Source organism: Trichosurus vulpecula, chromosome 5, assembly GCF_011100635.1.
Source record: "Trichosurus vulpecula isolate mTriVul1 chromosome 5, mTriVul1.pri, whole genome shotgun sequence".
In the NCBI taxonomy this organism is placed as follows: domain Eukaryota; kingdom Metazoa; phylum Chordata; class Mammalia; order Diprotodontia; family Phalangeridae; genus Trichosurus; species Trichosurus vulpecula.
The window spans coordinates 241,311,235-241,334,875 of record NC_050577.1 but is presented as its reverse complement, the minus strand read 5'-3'; the positions used below and the strand labels follow the sequence as shown (position 1 = coordinate 241,334,875).

Genomic DNA, 23,641 nt, shown 5'->3' with positions numbered 1-23,641 from the left:
CAACTCATGAAGATAAACTACTAACCATAGTGGGGTTACAATGCCTTTTGATGGAGTAAATACTCACACTAATGAAATTACAGATCCTTTAAGAATTAAAAGAAAAAATATGCAAAGCAGCCAAGTGAAAACAAAAGGTATAGAGAGGAAACCTGATTTGAAAATTCATCAATATAACCACCTAAAGAATACCCCTGGAAGATGAAAAAAAAATTATGCAGCTCAAAGCCATTTAAATAATCTAATTTTGGAATACAAATCTTGAGGAGAGGCATTAGCAACTATATATCCAGAAATAAGTTCCTCACCCCAGGCCCTTGGCACTATGGGACTTACTATTAATAATTTAAAAAATAATATTCTACATTTATGTAATGCTTTACGCTTCAAAACTCTGTAATTTCATTGCTGTGGGTACTCCTCCACTGATGCAAAATGCAATCCCTCTATAACTTAGTAGCTGGTCTTCAAAAATTCATCACTTTGTTACCAACCTGGTGATGAGTCTCTCAAAACTGAGTTGTCTAGGCTGATGATCTTTGGACAACAGAAAGACATACAGTCCATCACCAGACCTATTCTCAAAGTGGTTCTCGTTTGAATGGAACTTTCAGTACTACTCTCTTGGCACTGTCTTCAAGAGCCCCAAATCACAATTCCCTGCTACAAAGAAGCAGAGCAGAACAAGTGTTTCAAGGTTTATGAAACATCTTCCTCACAAAAATCCTGTAAAGTAGATGGTGCAAGTATTCCTATCACCGGATTGAAGGCTTTTGAACTTTAGAGATTATCCAATCCAATTCCTCATTTTAGAAATGAAGAATTAAGGCCCATGAAGCTTCAGTAACTTGCCCAAGGTCACACAGGCAGTAAAAGGAGCAAAGCCAGGTTTAAAGCTCAGGTTTTCTGAGCACATTTGCCTCTCTAACGTATTTCTGGATTGTGAGACTACAGAGAAAAAGGAAAATTCAGCCAATAAAGGTAAAAAACAAAAAAAAAACTGTGTCAAATCAAGTAAGTCAAGAATAAAAGATCCTTTAGCCCAGGCCTCACAGTAGAATATTCTTGCCTTTCAAGAAAGAACTACTTGCTAAAAAAGAGGAGTTAGATGGTATCAGGCCAGTTGCTGGGATCTAACAGGAAGCAATATTGTGTTTTCTACAAGTTACCAACAAAAATCTAGGTGGAGTAAGCCCACCAAGTCTCTGCCTTGCTAGCTGACAAGGAATTTCACCTTCCAGTGGCAACTAAACAACTTTTAGGTCATGGTTTGTATTGTCAGTTGTTAAGTCTCCCAACCAGCCCAGTGAACAACGCTACTTCACACTAAGGCCAAGGCCAGTAGTAATGTCTACTTACTGAAAGTTGTCACCACTGTGGAGATTGTTAGCACGTAGTAAGCCATAGAAAGTCACGTGTGTATTTTCTGATGACATGCTCAGGTCGTGTTCTTTACCTTCCCTGATCATTGTGCGTTTAAGAAGACTAGAACATTTCAAAGCCAATTCCAAAGCATCCATCCAGCACCTGCCTAAAGGAATTAATATAAATTAATGGAACTAAATAAACTCCAATTATAGTATCCATTTAATTTAACTATTAACCAAGAAATACTATCTTTCACAGAGAAACTGACACTGTCAAAAGTTAACAAAATACATTTTCCCCTTAAAACTGTGAGTTTATATTACTTTTATCTTAGTTTATTCTAGCATTGATTCCTTAACTTTAAACCTCCAAATGAGAGCCAATGTGGTATAATGGATAGAAAATTGGCCTTGATTTCAGAGAAAACTAGGTTCAAGCTCTGCTTCTGACATGTATTGGCTGTGTGGCCCTGGACAAGTAAGTCACTAACCTCCCTCACATCAATTTCCTAAGACTATAAATTGAAGCATATGTGCCAACCTGCATTAGTAGAGGAGTTTTCTCACCTAGGCGTTCACTATACCAATCAAATCATAAGTTGTTCCTATTCCTAAATAGGTTATTTACTTTAAGTTAGAAAGTATTTTTCAGATACTATAGATATATATTTGGTTTTTACACTTTTCCAATGAGAAGTTTTAAAATGTGGCATATCAAAGGATCCTACATGATATATTATGTTCTGGGGCTGCTGTGACCTCACTAGTCCTCAAGGTTTCTTGAGGATCTATAAAAGAGGGAATGTGGGATTTTGAAATGGGAGGGACCTAAAAATAACCTTATCCAACTCCTTATGTTATACATGATATATGTCATGCTTACCTTACAGGTAACATAGTTATATATTAAGGGAAATAACATACAAAACAACATTATAAACTGTAAAACACTATATAAAATATCATTATATAAAATATAAAATCTCTTTAAATATAAGGCCATCTAGCTTTCAGGTATTTTACTTACCATTACTTTTTATCCTAATACTGGGAAAGACTATCAAATAATTCAAGTAAATTGACTCTTTAAGATAGTTACACCATAGGAAAAAATTAGCTCTTTTGACTGCCATGATCCATGTCATTCATTTTATCTGAGTACCATAAAGTTGTACTTATATCAGATTTAAAATAAATACCCTACATTTTTATGTAAAAAAAAATCTTTAAATCATTTATTCTAGCACAATATTGTTTTAAAAGAATTTCCTTAAAAAACTAAAAAATTATTTATTCTAGCACAATTTAAGGCTAGCTTAATAAGGCAACTTATTTTTAAAAGAATTTCCTTAAACAAGTTAATTTCTTCCTTCATTCTACCTCTCACATTTTAAATCAGTTTAGTTCTGGGTTTTTTTTAACCTTCTGAATTGTGAAAAGATACTTAAAATAAAGATACTTGTGGTTGCTAGTGGCATGAAACCAATAGGTTAAAATAAAATGAACAGATTTTATAGTTTAACAATATAATTGTTGTACTGATTAAAAGGCTTATAATTAGCATATTTTGTAAGTTCTATAAAAACATAAATCTTACAAAAAAGGCTTAAAAATAAACCAAAAAGAAAAGGTATTTACCATCTGATTCTGAAGTAGCTCGGATGATCAAATAACTGCTAGGCAAAGGCTGAGTTATAGATCCAACTGCTTCACCTTTGGGGCCCTTAAAATATATGTAAAACAAGTAGAGTATAAGAAAGTGCCAGTCTTGATTTCTCATGGTTTATTTATATTTATATAAGTAAAAGATGCTTATTTGAGGGTTTGTGATGTATGAAAAAAAATGCTTCCTACGATTTTAACAGGATTACGCAAAAATACCTGATGAACTAGAAAGTGATCTTTTTTACTGCAATTTTAGCTTTCTTAATCAAACAGGTATCATTAGAGAAATTTTTTCTATATAACAGACAGAGCAACTGACTTGTTTTCCAAACTCTGTTAACTTTATCTCTAATTATAACTAAAAGAAACTCAATTTATTCTTCCCAAGCTCATTTCACCTAGTAAAACGTGAGTTTAACCCAAAATTCTAGTTCCACAGTACTCCACAATAAACTCTGTACAATTTCTAGAGGTCTTTAAGAATATTTTAACTGTATTAATGTATTGAGAGAAAAGACAGAAGTGTGGTTACAAATTATATGGGTGAAAAAGAGCTAAATTAATCTTAAATGGGGTTGAAGGTATAAAGATCCTCTTACTTCATAACAAGTGAAAATTTTATTTTTAAAAATGTATGCCAGAAAGCATAATTTGTTGTCTTGGGAAAGGGAAAAAGGAAAGCATTTTTATTTGTTGAGAAATAACACAAGATATAGTACCAAGTTATTTCCACACAAGATCATAAAACTCAAGCTGGAAGTATTCTGAGAAGTCATCTGGTTCAAGCTCCCCATTTTACAGATGAGGAAAGGGAGATCCAGGGAGGCTATGAGACTTGTATAAGGTCACATGTGTAGAAAGGAAGCATCAGACATGAGGTTTAAACTTCTGACTCCAGAACCAGTCTTCTTTCCACTCCTCTATGCTGCCTCTCCATAAGAGAAAGTAATAATTGCCAAAGATTTTTCAACACTTAATCCTACCAGTTAAAACAATTCAAATGGTCATTAGATCCTGAATAGAACAGAGACAAAAGGAAGTACTGAGTAGGCAAGGTCATTTATCTGGGAAGGAAATCTAAGGATTAAATGCACAGCAGGGCTTCAATTAAAACAGGAATAATTTTTGCTAAAAGGGATCAAAATGCATTCAGGAAGATCAAATTAAAAAACCAGAAGACCTAGAGGATTTCATTACAGGAAAAGGGGGCTTGTGAAGCATATTTAAGTTTAGGAAATAAAAGTGACGAATTAAAACAAGAAAGATAAGAAAAAGACATGAAGACAACCAATGTGATATCAACTAACCCCACAAAAAACCCTGACCATTTTTAAAAAGGTCTGAAATAAAAGTGTGGGTTAGTTCTGCCTTTATGACCCAAACCATTGACTTCATAAGTGCTTGAACAGTTGGTTCCAAGTTTGGTAATAGTGTCTAAAGGGGAGAAATTTACCCCTCCTTCCTGCCTCTTTTTCCCTTGCATCCCCGGAACAGATGTTTTTTGAGAACTTTGGCTCTCTTAACAAAAATGACAAAAGGCTGCCAGTCAATTAGTAAATAATCATTTATTAAGTGCCTATTATGTGACAGGCACTGCGCTAAGTGCTAGAAAAAAGCCATCAATTATTACAAGTTTTTGTAATTGCCAAATAGTATTCTAGTTCAAGAGCCAATTCAACAAATATATATTAAGTGCTTATGTGCTGAACATTGGGATATCTCCTTTCTTCCCCTCCCACCCCCCCAAAAAAGGCACAACACAACGCACCTTGCCTCTAAAGAGCTGACATTCTTCTGGAGAATATAACACATATCTAAGTAAGTAAATAACAAACAAAAAAAAATTTTCAGGAGGGTCACAGCTTAACCTCTAGGTGGGTAGGTGGGTGGCTAGGTAGAGAGCCATACAGAGATAGTCAGGAAGAACTGTTCTTTGAAAGAAACTAGGGATCCTAAACGGCAAAGGGTAAAAATGGAGTACATTCCAGACAAAGTGTACTATCCAAGAAAAGACAAAGCAGCATAAAGAGGGAATCTAGTATCTACCAGGCCAGTCTCAGATGGAAAATTCATGAAGAACTCTGAAATAAGGCCAGAGAAGTAGATGAAAAGAACTAGGGCTTTAAATACCAGGGTGAGGGTTTTGTATTTTATCCTCTTAGACTTTTATGATTTGAGTAGAGAAGTGGCATGGCTAGATCTATGTTTTAGTAATAGTATATTGGCACCTTGGTAGAGGATGGATGGGGGGGAAAAACACCAGGGAGACTGATTAGGAGGTTATTACAAGAGAATAAGAGAGGAAATGATGAATGGCTGAATTAGGATCAAGACTGTGGGTCTAGAAACGTTTTAAAGGTGGAAAAGAAAAGACAAGTGAATGGATATGAGTGGGAAAGAAGATGCTATATGTAAAAACCATCAAAGGTCATATGTGAAGTTTTTCTTTACATCAGAAACATACAACATATGACTCTCAGAGGTGCAATTTTGTTGAAAACAATCCTTCATCTCAAAAGTGAGAACAATATTACAAACTCCACATCCCTAGAAATTTGCTATCACTATTATACCATGCTAGATAAAAAAGGTCATAAAAATTACATTCTCAGCTGAGATACAGTAGAATGCTGCACCTATTACAAGAGAAGATGGCTTGAGTTCCAGTTCCACTACTTAACATATGTATGCCTCTGGCAAGTCATTTAATGTCTGTTTTCAACTTCCAAATTTATAAAATGAGACTGAGCAGCTGTTTCCTAAGGTCCCAGCCTGAAATTCTACAGTTACTGGGCATGATAAAAGCATATAATAATACAAAGCTGTCTAAGTGGAGTTAGTCCTAATTAGCCCTAATCATAAAATGACCAGCTCTTTTGCTTTAAAGGACCTAAGCCCCTTGTGTTACTAGAAAATTTAACTGTCTTACATGGAGAGTGAAGTAGACTTTTTGTCCAAATGCCAATAATTTTCATAAAGATATTGTAGCAAGGTTGAAAGCCAGCCTTGAAAGTCAATCAAGAAACCCCAGGTCTAAGTCTTACTTCTGATACACACTGGCCATGTGACCCCAGGTAACTTACTAACATTATAAACTGAAGAGCAGGTGCAAATTGGTATTAGTAGAAAACTTCTCCTCATTCAAATTTCCTTATATCAATGAAATTATAGGTCTGGTACAAAAATTTTGAATAATTTCAATTTGTGATCATGCAATTATTGAATGCCTAATGTTTACAAATGCTAGGCACTGGTGGGGATGGAAGGGAGAAGAGACATGGAGAGCAGAGAAATATCCAAAGATCTTTATCCTTCACTTTACAATCTACTTAAAGCCCACACTCACAAATAAAATAATAATATTACAAAGCAATGCACTCATAAATGTAACAGTACAAACTGAATCTATACACATAAAGGAAGGATAAAAGGCGCAACATGAGTGGCAGTACATGAAAACAATTTCTAGATGAATTTCGATTTAGATCGAGGTGGACTGAAGAAGCCACATTACAGAGCCATGAGGAATATTTCCAATGAGACAGAACGCATATGCAAAAGCAGAGAAACAGGAAATTGGAGGTTATAACAGTAAAATAATCATTAAATGAATTTTTATATACTGATTTATGCTCAGCACTATTCTTAAGAATTTTAATTCCTACCTTTTACATAGGAACCAACTTCATTCTTACCTTAACTGCCCAAATGGACTGTTCCAAAGGATGGAAAAGTTTGAAACAAAAGCCATCCTTTTTGGATGGTCGCTCAATAAGTTCACAGGCATTCAGAAGCACTGTTCCCACCCACTGACCATTTTTTTGAGTTTTATAAATCAGCAACACTCCAGGTTTCAACACACACCAAAGCTTGGTCCAGCTCTTAAGTGTACCACGAATCTGTAGAAAAACAAATGTAAAATGTAAAAAACAAATGTAAAAAATGCATAGAAAAACAAACTTCTCATTTCATGAGAAACATTGGATACAAGTTAGAAACAATGTTAATGTTTTAAAATTGAATTCTTGCGATTAAACAACAAGAGCAAAATTCAATTCCCCAGATACTCAGAGGTTCCTCAGCAATGACAGGTAGGTTTATACCCAAGTTAAATTTTAAAACCAGAAGTTAAACTCAAATCTTTCTCTATTCTCATTAGATGCACATGATTCGGGGTTCTGTACTATGGGAACAGGATTAAACACATTCAATAATAATTATTTTTTCCTATCAATGTTTACTTTCATAGAAATATTACTTTTCCATGGCTCAAGGAGGCAATGAGCATGAGTGAATAATAATGAAGTTCTTTAAACTGCAGAGTAAGAATATGACCTTTGCTTCTCAATTGTCTCTATCCATGTTAATCTATGGTTTACTCCTATTTTCTTCCACAAGTAGGCCAATATAAGGATCTACACTGAGGTAGGAGGCATCTGTGCCAATGGAAGAAAAGTATGTATTTCAGAAGATTGTATATACATGCAAGAGATGCTTAGAGAATGAAGAGTAGAGAATGGATGAGATGAGGAATATATTAGGTTCTCCAGAGAAGAAAGGGGTTTAATCTACATTGATGGCATGAAGACCTAGGTAAGTGTCTGGTGAAGAATAAAGATAATGCTTGGTAAATAAATGCAGGCCAAAGTTTAGAGCTAGAAAATTAGAGCCAGAGGAGTTAAGAGGCAAGAGATATATAAGCAGAATGAGAATCCTTGTGGTATATAGGACTGAGAGCCACAAGTAGAGTCAGGAAGAAAGGCAATGGTCTGGGGCAAATGAAAGGTTTACATTGTGATGCTCTCTGGACCTAGAGGACAGCTCAATTCTTAATCATCCAAAAGACATCTAATCAAGATCGAGTCTTATTGAAGCTGAAGCAGTCAGTATTCTCAGGGAGAGTTTGGAGCTAGACTTCTCAGAATCTAATGGGAAAAGTGGTAGAAAGGGTTGATTTCTGGGAAACAGGCCCTGGGGCACCTCGGAGTCTTCCAAGATTCCTCTCAAAGTTAGAACTGGGTCTGAATGAACTCCACTCCCACACCCTACATATAGATTCCATTACAATGACAGAAAAGTGATGGAGAAAATGAATACCGGGAAGGATCAGAAACAAAGTACTGCTGACTTCTGGATCACAACTTTTAAATTATCTGTACCTTCTCTGAACTAATGATGTTAAGCGTGTATACTGGAAGAGTGAGGAAAGCATTAGATTTCCAGTCACGAGAGATAAAAGGAAAAAATTTACTAACGATTCTGAGCTGTCCAAAAGTGGAATACTCAGTTTCTTCATCTATAAAACGGGGGGGGTAGATAATCATAGTACCTATCTCACAAGTTTATTGTAAACAACAAAGGACCTAATATTTACAAAGTATTTTCCAAACCTTACAACACATTATAAATGTTAGCTATTATACTGTTAATTTTTCACCAAAACAAATGTAAAATTTAATCACGCTTTTATTAAAAACGCTGTTCACAAATTCACAAATCCCACACAAACCTTTTTTCAATTAATACCTATGCATATTTAATTCCTGTTGTCAAATCAAAAACCATTAAGTTTCTTGCTTCCCATTAAGATTAGAATATGGAACCTCTGGAATTCAATTAAAAGCTCTTCTACTAGTAGAAAACAAGCAGTCCAAGAGTTGTTTTCCATGCTGCCTTATGAATTTTTTTGATTCCAGAAAATAAACATCAAACGACATAAAATTCCAGATTCAACACAAACTCTGACCTTCAGCCAATCAGCCATAACAATAACTGAAGGGTCCGTGATTGTACTGAGTAATTCTTTTGTGGCTCTCTTCTTTTCTTCTCGATAATTTTTCTTTTGTACCTGTTTTAAATAAAGAATATAAAATAAATATGTGAAAATTTTATGAAAATGAGCAAAACTGAAAAAAGACACATATGTAGAATATGGAATGAAAAATTCTCAAACACCTAGAATCACTGGTTCACAGGCCCATAGGACTTTTAAAACTAGAAGAGACCTTTCAACCACCTTTATTTTACAGCCAAGATAACTGACTCTCAAAGAAGTTAAGTCACTCAAAGCCACATGAATAGGACAGAGCAGAAGTAAGATTAAAAACCTATGTTCCATGAGTCTATAGTTCAATGTTCTTTCCTAAGAAAAGCCAGTGTTGCCTATTAAAAGTAAAACAACAAAGTAAATATAATCTTGGCAAGATTATATTTATTATTTTATTCATTTAACAAATCATCAAGATTTTACCTTCATGCATAAGTCACTTACTAGATAATCTGTAAAAGAAATGTTAACATAATTGTGCAGTTATTTTCCTATTTAATCTTTTGGTTGCAATAAATTTACCAAAACAAAAAATTTTCCAACATCAAAGCTGAACAAAATGGTCTTTGTAAACCTAAAGAAGCATGCCAACAAAATGTTATTTAAAAATTCTGCATGTACAGATTTCTTTTAAAAGTCAGCCTACTTTCATTTATGAGCTCGATTTGTAATAAATTATACTACTAGACTAACAGTATAGTTAAATGGACCAGACAGGAAGTTTGTAAAAAATTAAAAGAATTATTTTCATTACCTCTACCAAACTTTTGTCAAAACTCTGCTGTTTTACTGAGTTAAGTCTGTAAATCTACTTTCTATACTGTTTTACAGAATTTAAATCTACTATACAAAAAGGTAGGAACAGTCACTGTTGAAGGGGTTGTGGCCAGCAAGTTTTCAGCAGCTTACTTTTGAATAAAGGAATGACACAGTCGGACCTGCACTTTAAAAAGTGCCCTTTGATAGCTGGGTAGAGTCCTTTCTTTCCATAATCTTCCCCTCTTTCTAACTTCCTTATTACTATCAAGGCCACCACCATTCTCCCAGTTCACTCAGGCTCACAACTTAGGTGCCATCCTCAGTTCTTCACTCTGTTTCACCCAATGTATTGAATCTGTTACCATGTCTTGTCGATTCTACCTCACAACATCTCTCCTAGAAGCTTCTTCCCATCACCTCATGCCTGGACTACCTATTGCAAAAGCCTTCTCTCTGTTTCTTCTCTGCTCATTACAGGAAACTGTAGAAGAATTTAAATTTACTATACATCTGAAATTACTAATACTTAAAACTGCACCAAGACTTTAGGACCTCCTAAGTACTAAACTGGATCACATTCCTTTAAGCAATAGTGAAAAAATTACGTTAAAAAATGGTAATGCTCATTACTTAATAATCATAAAGTACTTATAAGTGTGCTATCTCTAAGAAACTTTTCTTGATTAAAAAGGTATTGTACATTAAAAAATTTAATTGGTATGAGTGTCATCTTGACTAAAAGATCTTTCAAGGAAAATTGTACATCTTTCATCTTCCTTTTCTTTAAAGGTACTTAAAAACAGAAGCAAGGAAAACATCATCAAAAAAATAAAATTTTACTCATATCTTCTGGTTTTGCATTAACAGCATTTTCCAATATAACTCTACCTCATCCCTCCTTGACCTGTGACCCCATTGCTTGCAACAAAGAAAAACAAAAAATTCAGGAAAACAAAACCATCAAAAAAAAATATGACATTGCATGCAGTGCCTATACATCCCCTACCTCTGCAAAAAAGGTAAAAGGTGCTTCCTCATAGCTTTTCTTTGGGGCCAATGTACTTCTAATTTTCAGAGCATTCAGTTTCAATTGTGGTGTTACTGTTGTTCTTCCAGCACTTCATTTTACTGTAGTCTATGTGTACACTGTTTTCCTGGTCTGCTTATATCAGTTAATGTTTTTCCATTCTTCTCTATATTTATTTAGCATATTCACTGTTCCTTATACAGGAATATTCCATTATACTCTTGCAATGCAATTTATTTAGCCATTTCCCAATTACTTGGTATTTACTTTGCTACTACAAAAAGCACTGCCACAAATATAGTAGAGCCCTGTCCATTGGTAATATAAGGATCTTCTTTTTCATCTCTCCCTTCCTTGGGATATGTACTTAGCATTGGGATTTTTAGGTGAAAGGGTATGAACATTTTAGTTACTTTCTCAATTCCAAATTTTTTTCCCCAATACATGTGGACCAAATTCACTTAGAGAATACTACAGTACGACTTTCAATAACATTCCCCCCTCTTACTAGTCTCCCTAGTATTATCAAGACCACCACCAACCCAGGCTCACAACTTAGGTGTTATCCTCAGCTCTCACCACCACCCATATTGCTCAGTCTTATTGGTTCTATCTCACAACACCCCTCCCGGAGGCCTCCCCTCACCATCTCCTGCCTTCTCTGTTACAAGAGCCTTCTTGGTGGTCTTTCTGCCTCAAGTCACTCTCTATTCCAGTCCAGGTGTCTTGTGTGTGTGAAGTTCTGTGTGTTAGTAAAGACTGACAGTAAGGAGACAGAGCTTCTGCTTTTAAGGGGCTTCTAATCTAGGAGGAGCCGCTAGGCGGCACAGTGGATAGAGTGCTGGGCCTGGAATCTAATAGGGAAAGCAAGATGTCAATAATATACATATAAAGAGAATGTTTTAAGAGCAGATCCTTTCTTACCCATCAGTTAGGGAATGGTGAACAAGTCAAACACAATGGAACGTTCCTGTTGTTGTATGGAGTGGTGAAGACAATGGTTTCATAGAAACCTCAAAAATGTGTGTGAACTAATCCAGAGAGGAGTGAGCAGAATGAAGAGAACAGTTCATATAGCAAAAAAATCACACTATAAAAATGAAAGACTCTGGAAAAATTTAGAACAATTATCAATCATGCTTCCAGAGGCCTGATGGGAAAGAATGCTGCCCACTTCCTCGCAGAGAAGTGACAGACTAAATATGCAAAATGAGACTTTTTTTCACATTTTTTGACATACTCAATAAGGGAATTTGTTTTGCTTAACTATCCATATTTGTTGCAAAGGTTTTTTATTTTTTCCCTTCCTTCTTCCTCCAGCAGGGGTAACAAGTATGAGAGAAAATAACGCTCCTTCATTGTAAATAAGCAAATGAATGAATAACAAATAAATGATAAAATCAAGGAAGACATGGAGGAGGTAACTTTCAAACTGAGTCTTGAAGGAGAATTCAACAAGTGAAAATAAGGATAATAGAAAAATATGGAGAATATATACATTCCAAAAGCAACAGCTGAACAAACACATGGTTATGGGAAAGTAGGGACTGTGTGCATGGAACTAAAAGGGGCAGTTCACTCTGATTGGAGTATAAGTATATAACATGCTATAGAATGAGATGAGGGTACAAAGGCAGTCTAAAGACAGACTGCAGACAGGAAGACTGTGAGCTAGATGATTAAATGACTGAAAATCCAGGAAAATCTCCTAAAGGTTGGCAGATAATAGCACTAAATGTGTGCACTTCAAAAGAAGAAAGAATACTGAGAGATGCTGGGAGAGGAAGGGCAATTAGTAGCAAGAAATATACCAATCTCTCCTCTTGGTCTTACAGTACAGGACCAGAATGATTTGAATCATCTACAATGGAGAGTATGGGAAGAGGATGTGTTAAACTCAGGGGAATTCTGGGTTCCGCAAAAGTAAGAAATATTGATTGAGAAATTAGATGATGAAAAGAGTTTATTCAGTTAACAAGAGACCTGAATGTGGATTCCAAAGGATGCAGTCGTTCAAGGAGTTAACAGATGGATGCACTGGTTTGAAACAGGTTCAGGGAGAAGTTGGGCTGATAAGAATAAGGATCAGGATTCAGAAGGAGGTAGTACCAGCACGCCATTTACCTTATTCAGCTCCCACTCAATTTCCAATGCCTTTCAATGTGGCATCTGACCTCATCATTTGATAAATAGCTCTCACCAAGGTCAACAATGAACTCAACTGGTAAATCCAATGATTGCCTTTCCTCAGTCCTCAGTCCTTGAGCACTCTGTAGAACACCTTGTCACAGAAACTTCTTCCTTGGTTTCTCTGACAGCAGCCACTCCTATTTGTTCTCCTACTTGTCCTTGCAGGATTAAAAGCTACCCCTCAGACCTTTATACTGAGCCACCTTCGTTTCTTTCTCTGTATTTTCTGTATCAATGATCTCCTCAATCTATTTATTTAGTCCCCTAATCACTTTCCCGTGATCTAGACCGACATCATTAACTGTTTGCTATAGAGATTCACTTGAACTTCATATAGACATATGAAACTCACCACATCCAAAACAGAACTCATTATGTTCCTTTTATAGTTCGATCTACCCTTTGTGACGTATGAAAAGTTCAAGAGACATGGTTTCTGGGTAATTAATCATTTTATTAATAATGCTAGCATACTATTAATAAAAGGACAGTCATTTGGCCATCTCTCTTAGACCAAAGACTTCCTTATATACCCTTGGAAGAGCAGGTGTTCCTAAAGGTGGAAATCAACATTGGGTGGTTAACAATTAATGAGAGAATGAATATTATAATCAGAGGTGGACCTATTCTAATGAGGGTCTAGGGAATGTGATTCTGATCACTGGCTGAGTAAAACACGACGGGCTGGAATCTATCGGCTCACCTAACTTTACCTTCTGAATAGATCTGAGTTCTCCCTCTTGGTATCAGCCCTGAACTTCAAAAGGGGCTGATTTCTGAATGAGGAAGCAGAAAAGAGTGAAAACCTTGGTCCTAATTCAACAACTAGCTATTAAATACGAGACAGAAGTCATCATTTCTCTCACTTCCAAACCTGTAATTTCTATTGAGAAGATTCAATCACCAATATTTGCAATTATAGTTTCAAAGATGTTTTTCTACTTCCTGCTCTTGTGGGACAAAGTTTTAGGGGACGGAGCAGGACTTGGGCAACATGAGCAGAAGGGAATTGTGTAGGAGACTTCTAGTTTGAACCACTTAAGTAGGTCAGAGGTTGAATGTGGAGAGGAAAAATTTGGCAGTGTTTTGCAGTAACTCAGGAAAAATGTGCAGAACAATTTTCCAACCTAGATACTGGTCCAGATGCTACTTCCCTGCTGAAAGAGAAGCAGGACAATTTCAGAAGCTATAGGAGACAACCCAATAAGAGTCTGAGGAAAAAGAGAAGGGTAAGAGTAGCTGGTGATTCCTTGACCATGAGGACCATGGCAGCCATTTGTCAACCTGACAGCAGCAGAGACATCTGTTGTCTTTCCTGGACGTGTATTTAAGACAGAGAACCTTTGGAAAGTTGTCTTACCAAAATGGGTGACAAATACCCACTCTGATTGGGTATTGCTGCCAGAAGGATATTAAAAAGTACTGTCAACAATTATGAAATCGTAAGTAAGAAGGTGACGATCATAGGAGAAAAAGTTGTGTTTTTCTCATTGTGGTCTCCAAGTAAAGAGATACAGAGGCTAAGACAGTGGTGTCTGAGAATGGGGTTTATATTTCTCGACCACAGCTTACAATATGGGAATGACAAATTCTAATACATAGAGTGTACCTAATGAAAGCTGGTAAGAATGCATTTGCCAGGTGTCTTGCAAATCTAATCAAAAGAGTTCTGATGACACTTCCTGTCATATCGGTGACAGACTTAAAATGCAGAATGAAATATGTATTTTTGTACGTGGCCAAGATGGGGATTTGTTTTGTTGGACTGTGCATAATTGTTATGAAGGTTTTCCTTTTTTTTTTTTTTCCAATTGTTCAATAGGGGAGGGACATGTGAAAAATGAGAGAGATAATAAATGCTTATATAATGGGGCTTGGAGCATGCCCAGATCACCTGAGATGGAGGCACCTTGTATCTTGCATTTTTCTACCATGTGAGTAAGAGTAGTCTCTTTTAATTGGCTGTATAACTTAATATGCTGTGTCTTCAAAATTGGTCACACTGGGATAGTCTCTCTTGCATGTAGTTCACTTACAGTACAAGCACCATAAACTGAATCCTTACACATTTTTACACACACACACACACACACACACACACACACACCACTAACTCCCTTTTACTCTGACTCCAAGAAATGGACCTGGGGATGTTTGTTTCTGTTCCCTGCATCTGTCCTCCTCATTTTCAGGTGTGGTGTGGCCTACCCCTGGCAGACCTAAGAGTTATTTGCCTGCAAACATTCTGCAGTCTAGCTTCCTACCTCACCATTCAACTAAAATTGCCCTCTCAAAAGTTACCAAGTCTAATGGCCTTTTCTCAAACCTGATCTTTCTTGACTCCACTGTAGCTTTCACTACTGTTGATTACCTCCTTCTGGATATGGGCTCTTCTCTGGGTTTTTGTGATGCTGCTTTCTCCTGGTTCTCCTCCTCTCTATCTGACCACTCTTCATTACCCTTTGTGGGATTTTCATGCAAGTTAAACCCACTAAGCATAAGTATCCCCTAAGCCTCTGTGCTATGCTCTCTTCTTTTTTCCTTCTGAACTATCTTGCTTGGTGATCAGCACTCATGGTTTCAACTATCTTCCCTACGTAGATGATTCTCAGAGTTATAAATCCAAGCCTAATCTCTCTTGAGCTCCAATCTCACATCAACAATGGCCTGCTACGATGCTTCAAACTGGATGTCCCACAGGCATCTTAAACAAAAAAACTTATAAAGGTCTTTTCAGTAATTTTTTAGGGAAAAGTTTGTCAGTCAAAACAAAATTATACTAAAAATTGGCTCACCTTAAGAGATTCCTTTTTGGTGAGCTTGCTTGAAGAAGAAATATCCTTCTCTGAGCCATTATAAAGTTTGGATTCAGACTGTAATTACAGAAAAATGAACATGAGAATAAGATTGATTGAAATCTCTCTATCCAGAGCTCTATGATCATACAGATCCTTAAAATAAATAATTGCTAAATAAATTAACAAAACTATTCCCATTTAATGCAATGATATATGAAATACACATGGAATAGAAAGTTCTTGTTTTTTTGTACAGTATGTGTTTTTAAACAATTATTCATAGCCTCCTACAACCAAGTAGTCTCATTTGATAAGTTATGAAGATAAACACCACATTTTGTAGATTTCCTGTATTCTCTTTCCAAAAGAACATGAAGAGAAATGTCACATAAATTTTAGCATTTCAAGGAATAAAAGCAATGCTGACAAGCTGTGAAACTGTCAGAGTAACTCTGAAAACTCATTAGTTGTTACACTAACGTTTATAGAGATATGGTTGAACAAAATGTTCATGTTCCTTTGCTTTTTAAGTCTTTTTCCATGGAGCAACTATGGAGTGTCTAAAGGCACTGACATCCAACTCAGCTTGTCCACAAGAACAAGCTGCTCAAACATTCAACTCTTTCCACTTCTGTAATGTATCCTGAGCTTTATTAGAAAGAGGAAAAAGTAAAAAGTTCCTACTAAAACCCTGGTCCAACAAAGCTGTATTGTGCCTTTCTTTGTATCCTCAGAGCCTAGCATAGTGTCTGGCCACAGTTAGTGCTTAATAAATGCTTGCTGATAGCCACAGCTACATGATATCATTAATCAGCCAATCAAAATAAGTTTTGTATATGTCAAATTGGAAAACCAGCAAGGATAAATCTGTTAGCTATTACCTAAAGGGAGATGGTACTAATGAATGCTTAGAAGTCAGCCACACAGCTCCAAACGAAGTGTATACTTGAATGTTACTACAGTACATTCAGAAAGAGAAGTCAAAACTGGTCATACTTTGGATTTATTCAGCATGTGGGTCAGATTCAAATGTAATCTACATAAGGAGATTAGGAAATTAACCTTTGCTCCACACAATTCTAATGATGAGGAGGAGGACAGTCAACATCTGTATGGCACGTACTAGGTGCTGCCAGTCACTGGACCAAGCCCTTTACAATTATTACCCTATCTGATCCTCACAACAGCTCTGGGACGTAAGGGCTATTATTATCCACATTTTACAGATGAAGAAGCTGAAGCAGACAGAAATTAGGTGATTTGTCCAGAATTACACAGCTAAAGCAATATCTGAAGCCAGAGGCTTGGATTCCAATGATTTTCATGACACTCTAGTAGCTTCCAGAGAATGCTAATAAGCTCTGGTATATAAGAACTAGCAAACTGGAGGACTGTCACATGATCTTAGTCAATGACAGCACAACAGTAACAGGTTTTCCCACATTCCTCCAATTTTTGATTGGTTCTGAGGAAAGAAAAAAAAGTTACTGAGTGCTAAGATCTACAGTACTCAATGACCTGATATCACCAAGAAATGACATGCTCCACATAACAAAGCATCAAAACTTTTTTATCTTACTCATTTAAGCACTGAAATACAATAAAAGCTAAACTTTAATGATAATACTTCTAAAGTAAATTACATACAATTCTGCCTTTTAAAAACAAAGATACAGAACAATTCAATGTAAGAGATTAATAATTTTTTTTTTACTATCAACATAACCACTGTGATAAATTACTGAATTATAATGGATTGTAATGTAATGACATACAGTATTGATTTCAGTTGTTTCTCCTTATTTAAATGATTTGAAGTTGTTAGGGTTTTATAAGTCTTTTATATTTCTTTTAAAATTATGTTTTGAGTTTCTTTGTTGTTGTTGAGTTGTTTCAATCACATCCAATTCTCTGCGATCCCATTTGGGGGTTGCTTGGTAAAGATACAGAAGTGGTTTGCTATTTCCTTCTCCAGCTCATTTTACAGATGGGAACTGAGGCAAACAGTGTTAAGTGACTTGCTCCAGGTTAGGCTGGATTTGAACTCAGGCCCTTCTATCCACTACACACCGTTCTTAAGTTTATGGCTAATTAAAATAGCTGAAGTTACCACAAGTCTGACTTTTTCATAAGTGGAGTCCCTACTATAAGTGAATAGCTTGGTGTCAGGAAAGAGAAGTTTAATTTCTGGACCTGGGTAGATGATATAGAAATGATAGGGAACAGAGGGACAAGGAACCAAGGAGAAAACCAGAGTTAGCTACGGCTGATAAAAAGATATACATCTTCTCAGAGACCTGTGTTCTGTGAAATATTTCAAGGTGATCTACTTCAAGAAACTGCAATTTTATCAAGGTAATCCCCTCAGTGATGCAGACTTTAATTCCTCTACAACTTGGGAAATGGTCTGAATTGTTTTGGTTAAAAATTTCATGACTCTGCAGCCAACCTAGTGTCTCCTCACAAATACATACAGGTTACACTAGTGACACAGACTTCTAGAATTCAGGACCACCTATACTCCATAATACAACTTCAGGTGGGAAAAGTCCTATGTAAATGTGAGGAGTGATTCTTATTACAACAAATATACTTAAGAAAGCTAAATAAAAATGAAAGGAGTAGGAGAAAATGGACCATATTCATCTATTAAGCCAGATGCCAAAGAGGAATTGATCCAACACTAAAAGATAAATAGCATGCAAGGGCTCAGTAATTCACAGGAAAGAATATCCAAGAAGACTGACAGGTAATAACATTCACAGCCTTGGGTGTTGATGTACAATCAACAAGAATTTATTAAATGACTCCTATACCAGGCACTGTGCTAGGTACTGGGGATAATGTGAAAAAATCCCTGCCTTTAAGGAGATTACAGTTTAGCTTAAACAGAGATAATATACACATATATACAGGCAGATAGTCACTCAGTCCACTACACAGACCCATACACACAAAATATATTCAAAAGAGAATACAAGATGATTTTAAAGGGAATGTGAGAGACAAATTTGAATTCATAGCTATTATTGAGATTAGGTAGGAAGAAGCAAATATCTGCACTATAGCAATGGAAATATATACTTAATTTAAAAGGAACAAATTAAAGATGCTCATGGAGTAGCATTGTATAGAAATAAGATATACTCTTGAGGGGAAATCCATAAACCAAAAAAGGAAAAGCATGATGGAGGATATTTCAGTGAAAATTCATAAAGAGAAACAGAAATGATATTCTAGTGCCCACCATTGACCATAAAGGAAAAAAATGGCTCTTGAGTTTAAAAAACCAAATCACAAATTTGGCATCGAGAATAAAGGATTTCACATCTCTAGTCATTGGTCAACCCCTGCCCTTTCCTCTTGTTTCCCAGTAAGTGCAGAGCAGCTGAAAAATTCTTGACTTAATTTGATGATCATTTTATTTGTCCAAATGTGGAAGAAACAACGAGCTAATTCCAGGTTTGAAATGGACAAAAACAAAGCACTAGTTGCCAAAGTAGAAATCGTGTCAAATTTAGGAATGCATGCCCATTCAGTTCAACACTCATGAGAGAAATGCAGGGGAAATTCAGGCATAACCTGATACTGAAAAGTGGTGTGATAGAGCAATGGAGTTAGAATTGACACCCCTGATACTTGCTGGCTAAAAGCTAAGTCACTTAATCTCTGTAAGCATCAATGACCTCATCTGTAAAATGGGGATAACAGCATCTATTCCTCAGGGCCGTAGGAGGCTCAAAGAAGATAATATATGCAAAGTACTTTGCACACCTGAAAATGCCATATAGTGGTGAGCTATGATGATGATCCCAAGTTGGAGAGTACGGACATGAAAGATTTGGGAGAAGATAAAGGTATAATTTCTATAAGGCAAGTAGTCTCAAGACAGATAGGATGATCTCAAGAGTGAAATCTGACACAAATACAAATAGTTATGATGAAAAAGGGGGAGATGCCTAAAGACTCACATAGATACATCAAGAATTCAACTACCAGCTCAGATTTTAAAAGATATATACAAAAACAGGAAGCAAAAGCAGATTACTGACAATAAAAACTGAAGCGTGATATATATAGTCCTATAAGAATGTCAGGAACATGAGCCAAGAATTACAACAAAAGCAAAAGGAAATAACAAGGTGTCCTAAAAGGCTTCACTTTAAACTATGCTAAGACTTTTGGGACAGAACTTTTCAAGCATATTGAAGGCAAAATAAAGATCAAGGTAGGGGTGGGACCACTGCTTAGAGCACATGAGAAGATAAAGATGGATGACATAGAGAAGGCACAACTATTCAACTCTTATTTATAGTTTCTAGCTTTTCTACAAAAAAACAACTATACTCAAATTGTAAACTACAAAGAACAAAAAATAACAGGGAACTGAAAGTGAAGATAAGTGAAGAGACAGTAAGAACTTCTGGCTACCCTAAAAGAGTTCACATCACTAGGTCTCGACAAACTCTATCCCAAGGTATTAACAGAACTAGTATGTATGACTGGCTCAACCACTAGTGTGACCTTTGAGAAATAATGGAGAATAAGGGAAGCTGTAACTGGAAATAGGCATATGAGGTCTTGATTTTCAAAAATGGAAATAGGAAATTATAAAACAATCAACTGAATAGTCTGACTTGAATTCTTGTAAAAATTATAGAATTATTAAAGGAATTGTTTGTGAACTTCTTGACCAAGGCTTCTTAATTAAACTTTTTCTACTCGTTACTCCTTCAGCGCTTCTTAAACTGTGGCTTGTAACCTCATTTGGTTATTATACCAGACAAATTTTATTTTCTTTTCTGACTACGTTACTACACTGGAAAATCAGGGGGATGCCATAAACACAGTATACCCTGATTTTCATAACCACTCTGACAAAATGTCTGTTTTTGAACTGGATTTTTATAATAAATTCAGGTAGTTAACAAAAAGATATCAACAGAAATAAATTCTACAAGTGAGTTAAAAATCATTTTCTCAAGCATAAGATAGGAGGGCTATGGCTAGGTAGCAGTTCATCTGAAAAAGACCTAGGGATTTTGGTAAAATGCAAGCTCAAAAAGGTTAAAAAGGGCATTCAATGTAACAGTTAGAAAAAAAAAAGCTAATGAAGCCCCAGGCTGCCTTAATAGAAGGATGGCAGCCAGAACAAGTGAAGTAATAGTCCTCCTATGCAGAGATTTTGTCGTGGTCCTCCATGCCTACATTTTTACCTCCAGTTCTATGTGGCATAGTTTAGGAAGGCACTAAAGCAAGTCAGTGGACAATAAACATTTATTAAGCACTTAGTATGTGCCAGGCACTGTGCTAAACACTGAGGATAAAAGACAAGGCAGTTCTTGCCTTCAAGGAGCTCACAATCTAATAGAGGAGGCTACATACAAAAACAAGCTGAATAGCAAAGGAAGGGCAGAAGAATAGTGAAGAGGGGAATACTCAGCACAGAGGGCATAATGAAATTCTGCAGCAGCAGTGGAAAATAATGAAGTGACTACGCAGGGCACCCTCCTTAAATTATAGAAAATCTGAGAGGATTTCTCCGGTGTTCAACCTCCACTTTCAACAATCAAGAGGAAGAAAGGGGCCACAAGAGCAGGATGCAGAGGAGATGTGAGCTTCACAGTTGATTTAATCTTACAGGATGACGAGTTTCTAGAGAACATGAAATCTAGGAGAGCATCCAGATGGTAGCCAGAATAACAAGGGACTTACAAACCACGACAAACAAGCATTGACTGAAGGAAACAGATTCTAGCTTGCAGCTGAGAAGACTTAGAGAAGACATGACAGCTATCTTTAAGGACGTGAAGGTCCATCAAAGAACAAAGATTAGACTTGCCCTGGTTGGTCCCAGAAGTTTGAAGAAACTGGTGGAAGTTGCAGAGAGATAAACTGAGATGATGTCAGAAAAAAGCTTCCTAACAATTAGAACTATCCAAATATAGAATGTGCTGCTGCTTCAAGAGACTGCATCCTTTTCACATGATTTGGAATGATGCAATGGCCATTTGGGAAAGATACTATGGTAGGATTCCTTTTTAATGTCACAAACTAAATTGTGTCAATTGATATATATTTATATAATACCAGTTGGCCACTGACATAGGTATTATTGCTGTCATCTTGTACATGCAAAATAATTACATCACAATGATACTCTTAGGGTCAACAGAAAACTTACCTTGCTTTTTGACATAGAATGTGATGTCTCTTCTCTATTTTGAGACAGATCATCCTTTCCTCTTTCAAAACCTTAAAAAGAAATTTGTATTATTACAATTATATTGATACATTTATTTGATTTTATGGTTTTTAAAAAATCATTATTTTTAGTCCAGATTACCTCTGTAACTTATACTCTTAAGGAGCTAACAGAAGCACAAAGAATTTAAGTTACTTGACCGTGGTCATAGATATATATGTTAGAGACAGGACCTGAACTAAGGTTTCCTGACTTTAGGACCAGACTTCTCTCTATTTAATACACCATGCTGCTCCTCATGCTTTGAGTAAATCCACATGACACTGTTTTCAGTACATTTAGATAGGTGTTTGTGTATTTTTTAAATGAGTCATTGTCATAAAATCATTCAATGCACAGTAAATCAAAAGTCATTGCCTAAGAAGACAATTACCAAATTCTACCTAAATTAATCTATTTATTCAGTGCCATACCAATCAAACTATCAAAAATTATTTTATAGAACTAGAAAAAATAATAACAAAATTCTCCTAGAAGAACAAAAGCTCAAAGATATCAAGGCAATCAATGAAACAATGTGAAATAAGGTAGATTAGCCATACCGGATCTCAAACTGTATTATAAAGCAGTAATGATTAAAACAATCTGGTACTGGCTAAGAAATAGAGTAGCAGATCAGTGGATACATTAAGTGCAAATTACTATAGTAAATGACCACAGCGGCCTAGTATATGATAAACCCAAAGAGCCAAGCTTTTGGAACAAAAACTCATTATTTGACAAAAACTGCTGGGAAAACTAGAAAACAGTATGGCAGAGACTAAATAGAGATCAACATTTCACATCGTATACCAAGACGAGGACAAAATGGGCACATGATTTATGTATAAAGGGTGACACCATAAGCAAATTAAGAGTGTTGAGTAGTTTATCTGTAGGATTTCTGGATAACCAAAGAATTTAGGACCAAAGAAGATACAGAAAGCATTACAAAATCTAAAATAGATAATTTTGGTTATATAAAATTTAAAAATTTTTGCAAAAACAAAACCAAGGCAACCAAAATTATAAGGAAAGCAGAAAAACTACAGAAAAAATTTTCAATAAGTATCTCTGATAGAGGTCTCATTTCTCAAATATATAGGCAATGGAGTCAAATTTATAAAAATAAAAGTCTCTAAAGCTATCTATAGTCATATGAAAAAATGCTCTAAATCACTACTGATCAGAGAAATGCAAATTAAAATGACTCGAGGTACTACCTCACACCTAAGAGAGGCTAATATGACAAAAAAGGAAAATGTTGGATGTGGGGGATGAGGGAATGTGGGAAAACTGGGACATTAATGCACTGTGGGTGGCGTTGTGAACTAACCTCCAACCATTCTGGAAAGCAATTTGGAACTATGTCCAAAGGGCTTTGATCCAGCAATACCACTGCTAGTTCTACATCCCAAAGACAGCCAAAAAAGGAAAAGGACCTATTTATACAAAAAGATTTATAGCGGCTCTTTTTGTGATGGCTAAGAATTGGAAATCAATGGCAGGCCCATCAATTGGGGAATGGCTGAACAAGCTGTAGTATATGATTGTAATGGAAAATTATTGTGCTGTAAGAAAGGACAAGCAGGATGATTTCAGAAAAACCTGGAAAGACTTACATGAACTGATGCACAGTGAAGTGAACAGAACCAGGAGTTGTACACAGTAACAGCAATATTTTGTTCAATGAAGAAATATGAATGGCTTAGCTATTCTCAGCAATACAATGATCTAAGACAATCCCAAAGGACTAATGATGTA

General features: G+C 35.9%; 1 protein-coding gene across 7 annotated transcripts in view; it reads right to left on the bottom strand.

Moving 5' to 3' along the window:
• OSBPL8 (oxysterol binding protein like 8) overlaps window positions 1-23,641 on the bottom strand; it is a 201,563-nt gene that overhangs the window by 48,369 nt on the left and 129,553 nt on the right. For all 7 annotated transcript variants that reach the window (XM_036758490.1, XM_036758485.1, XM_036758491.1 and 4 more), the window contains 6 exons: window positions 21,818-21,888; window positions 15,631-15,708; window positions 8,779-8,880; window positions 6,728-6,931; window positions 3,006-3,090; window positions 1,360-1,531 (listed from right to left, as the gene is read on the bottom strand). In XM_036758490.1, coding sequence (XP_036614385.1) covers window positions 1,360-1,531; window positions 3,006-3,090; window positions 6,728-6,931; window positions 8,779-8,880; window positions 15,631-15,708; window positions 21,818-21,888 — 712 coding nt within the window. The remainder of the gene's footprint in view (window positions 1-1,359; window positions 1,532-3,005; window positions 3,091-6,727; window positions 6,932-8,778; window positions 8,881-15,630; window positions 15,709-21,817; window positions 21,889-23,641) is intronic.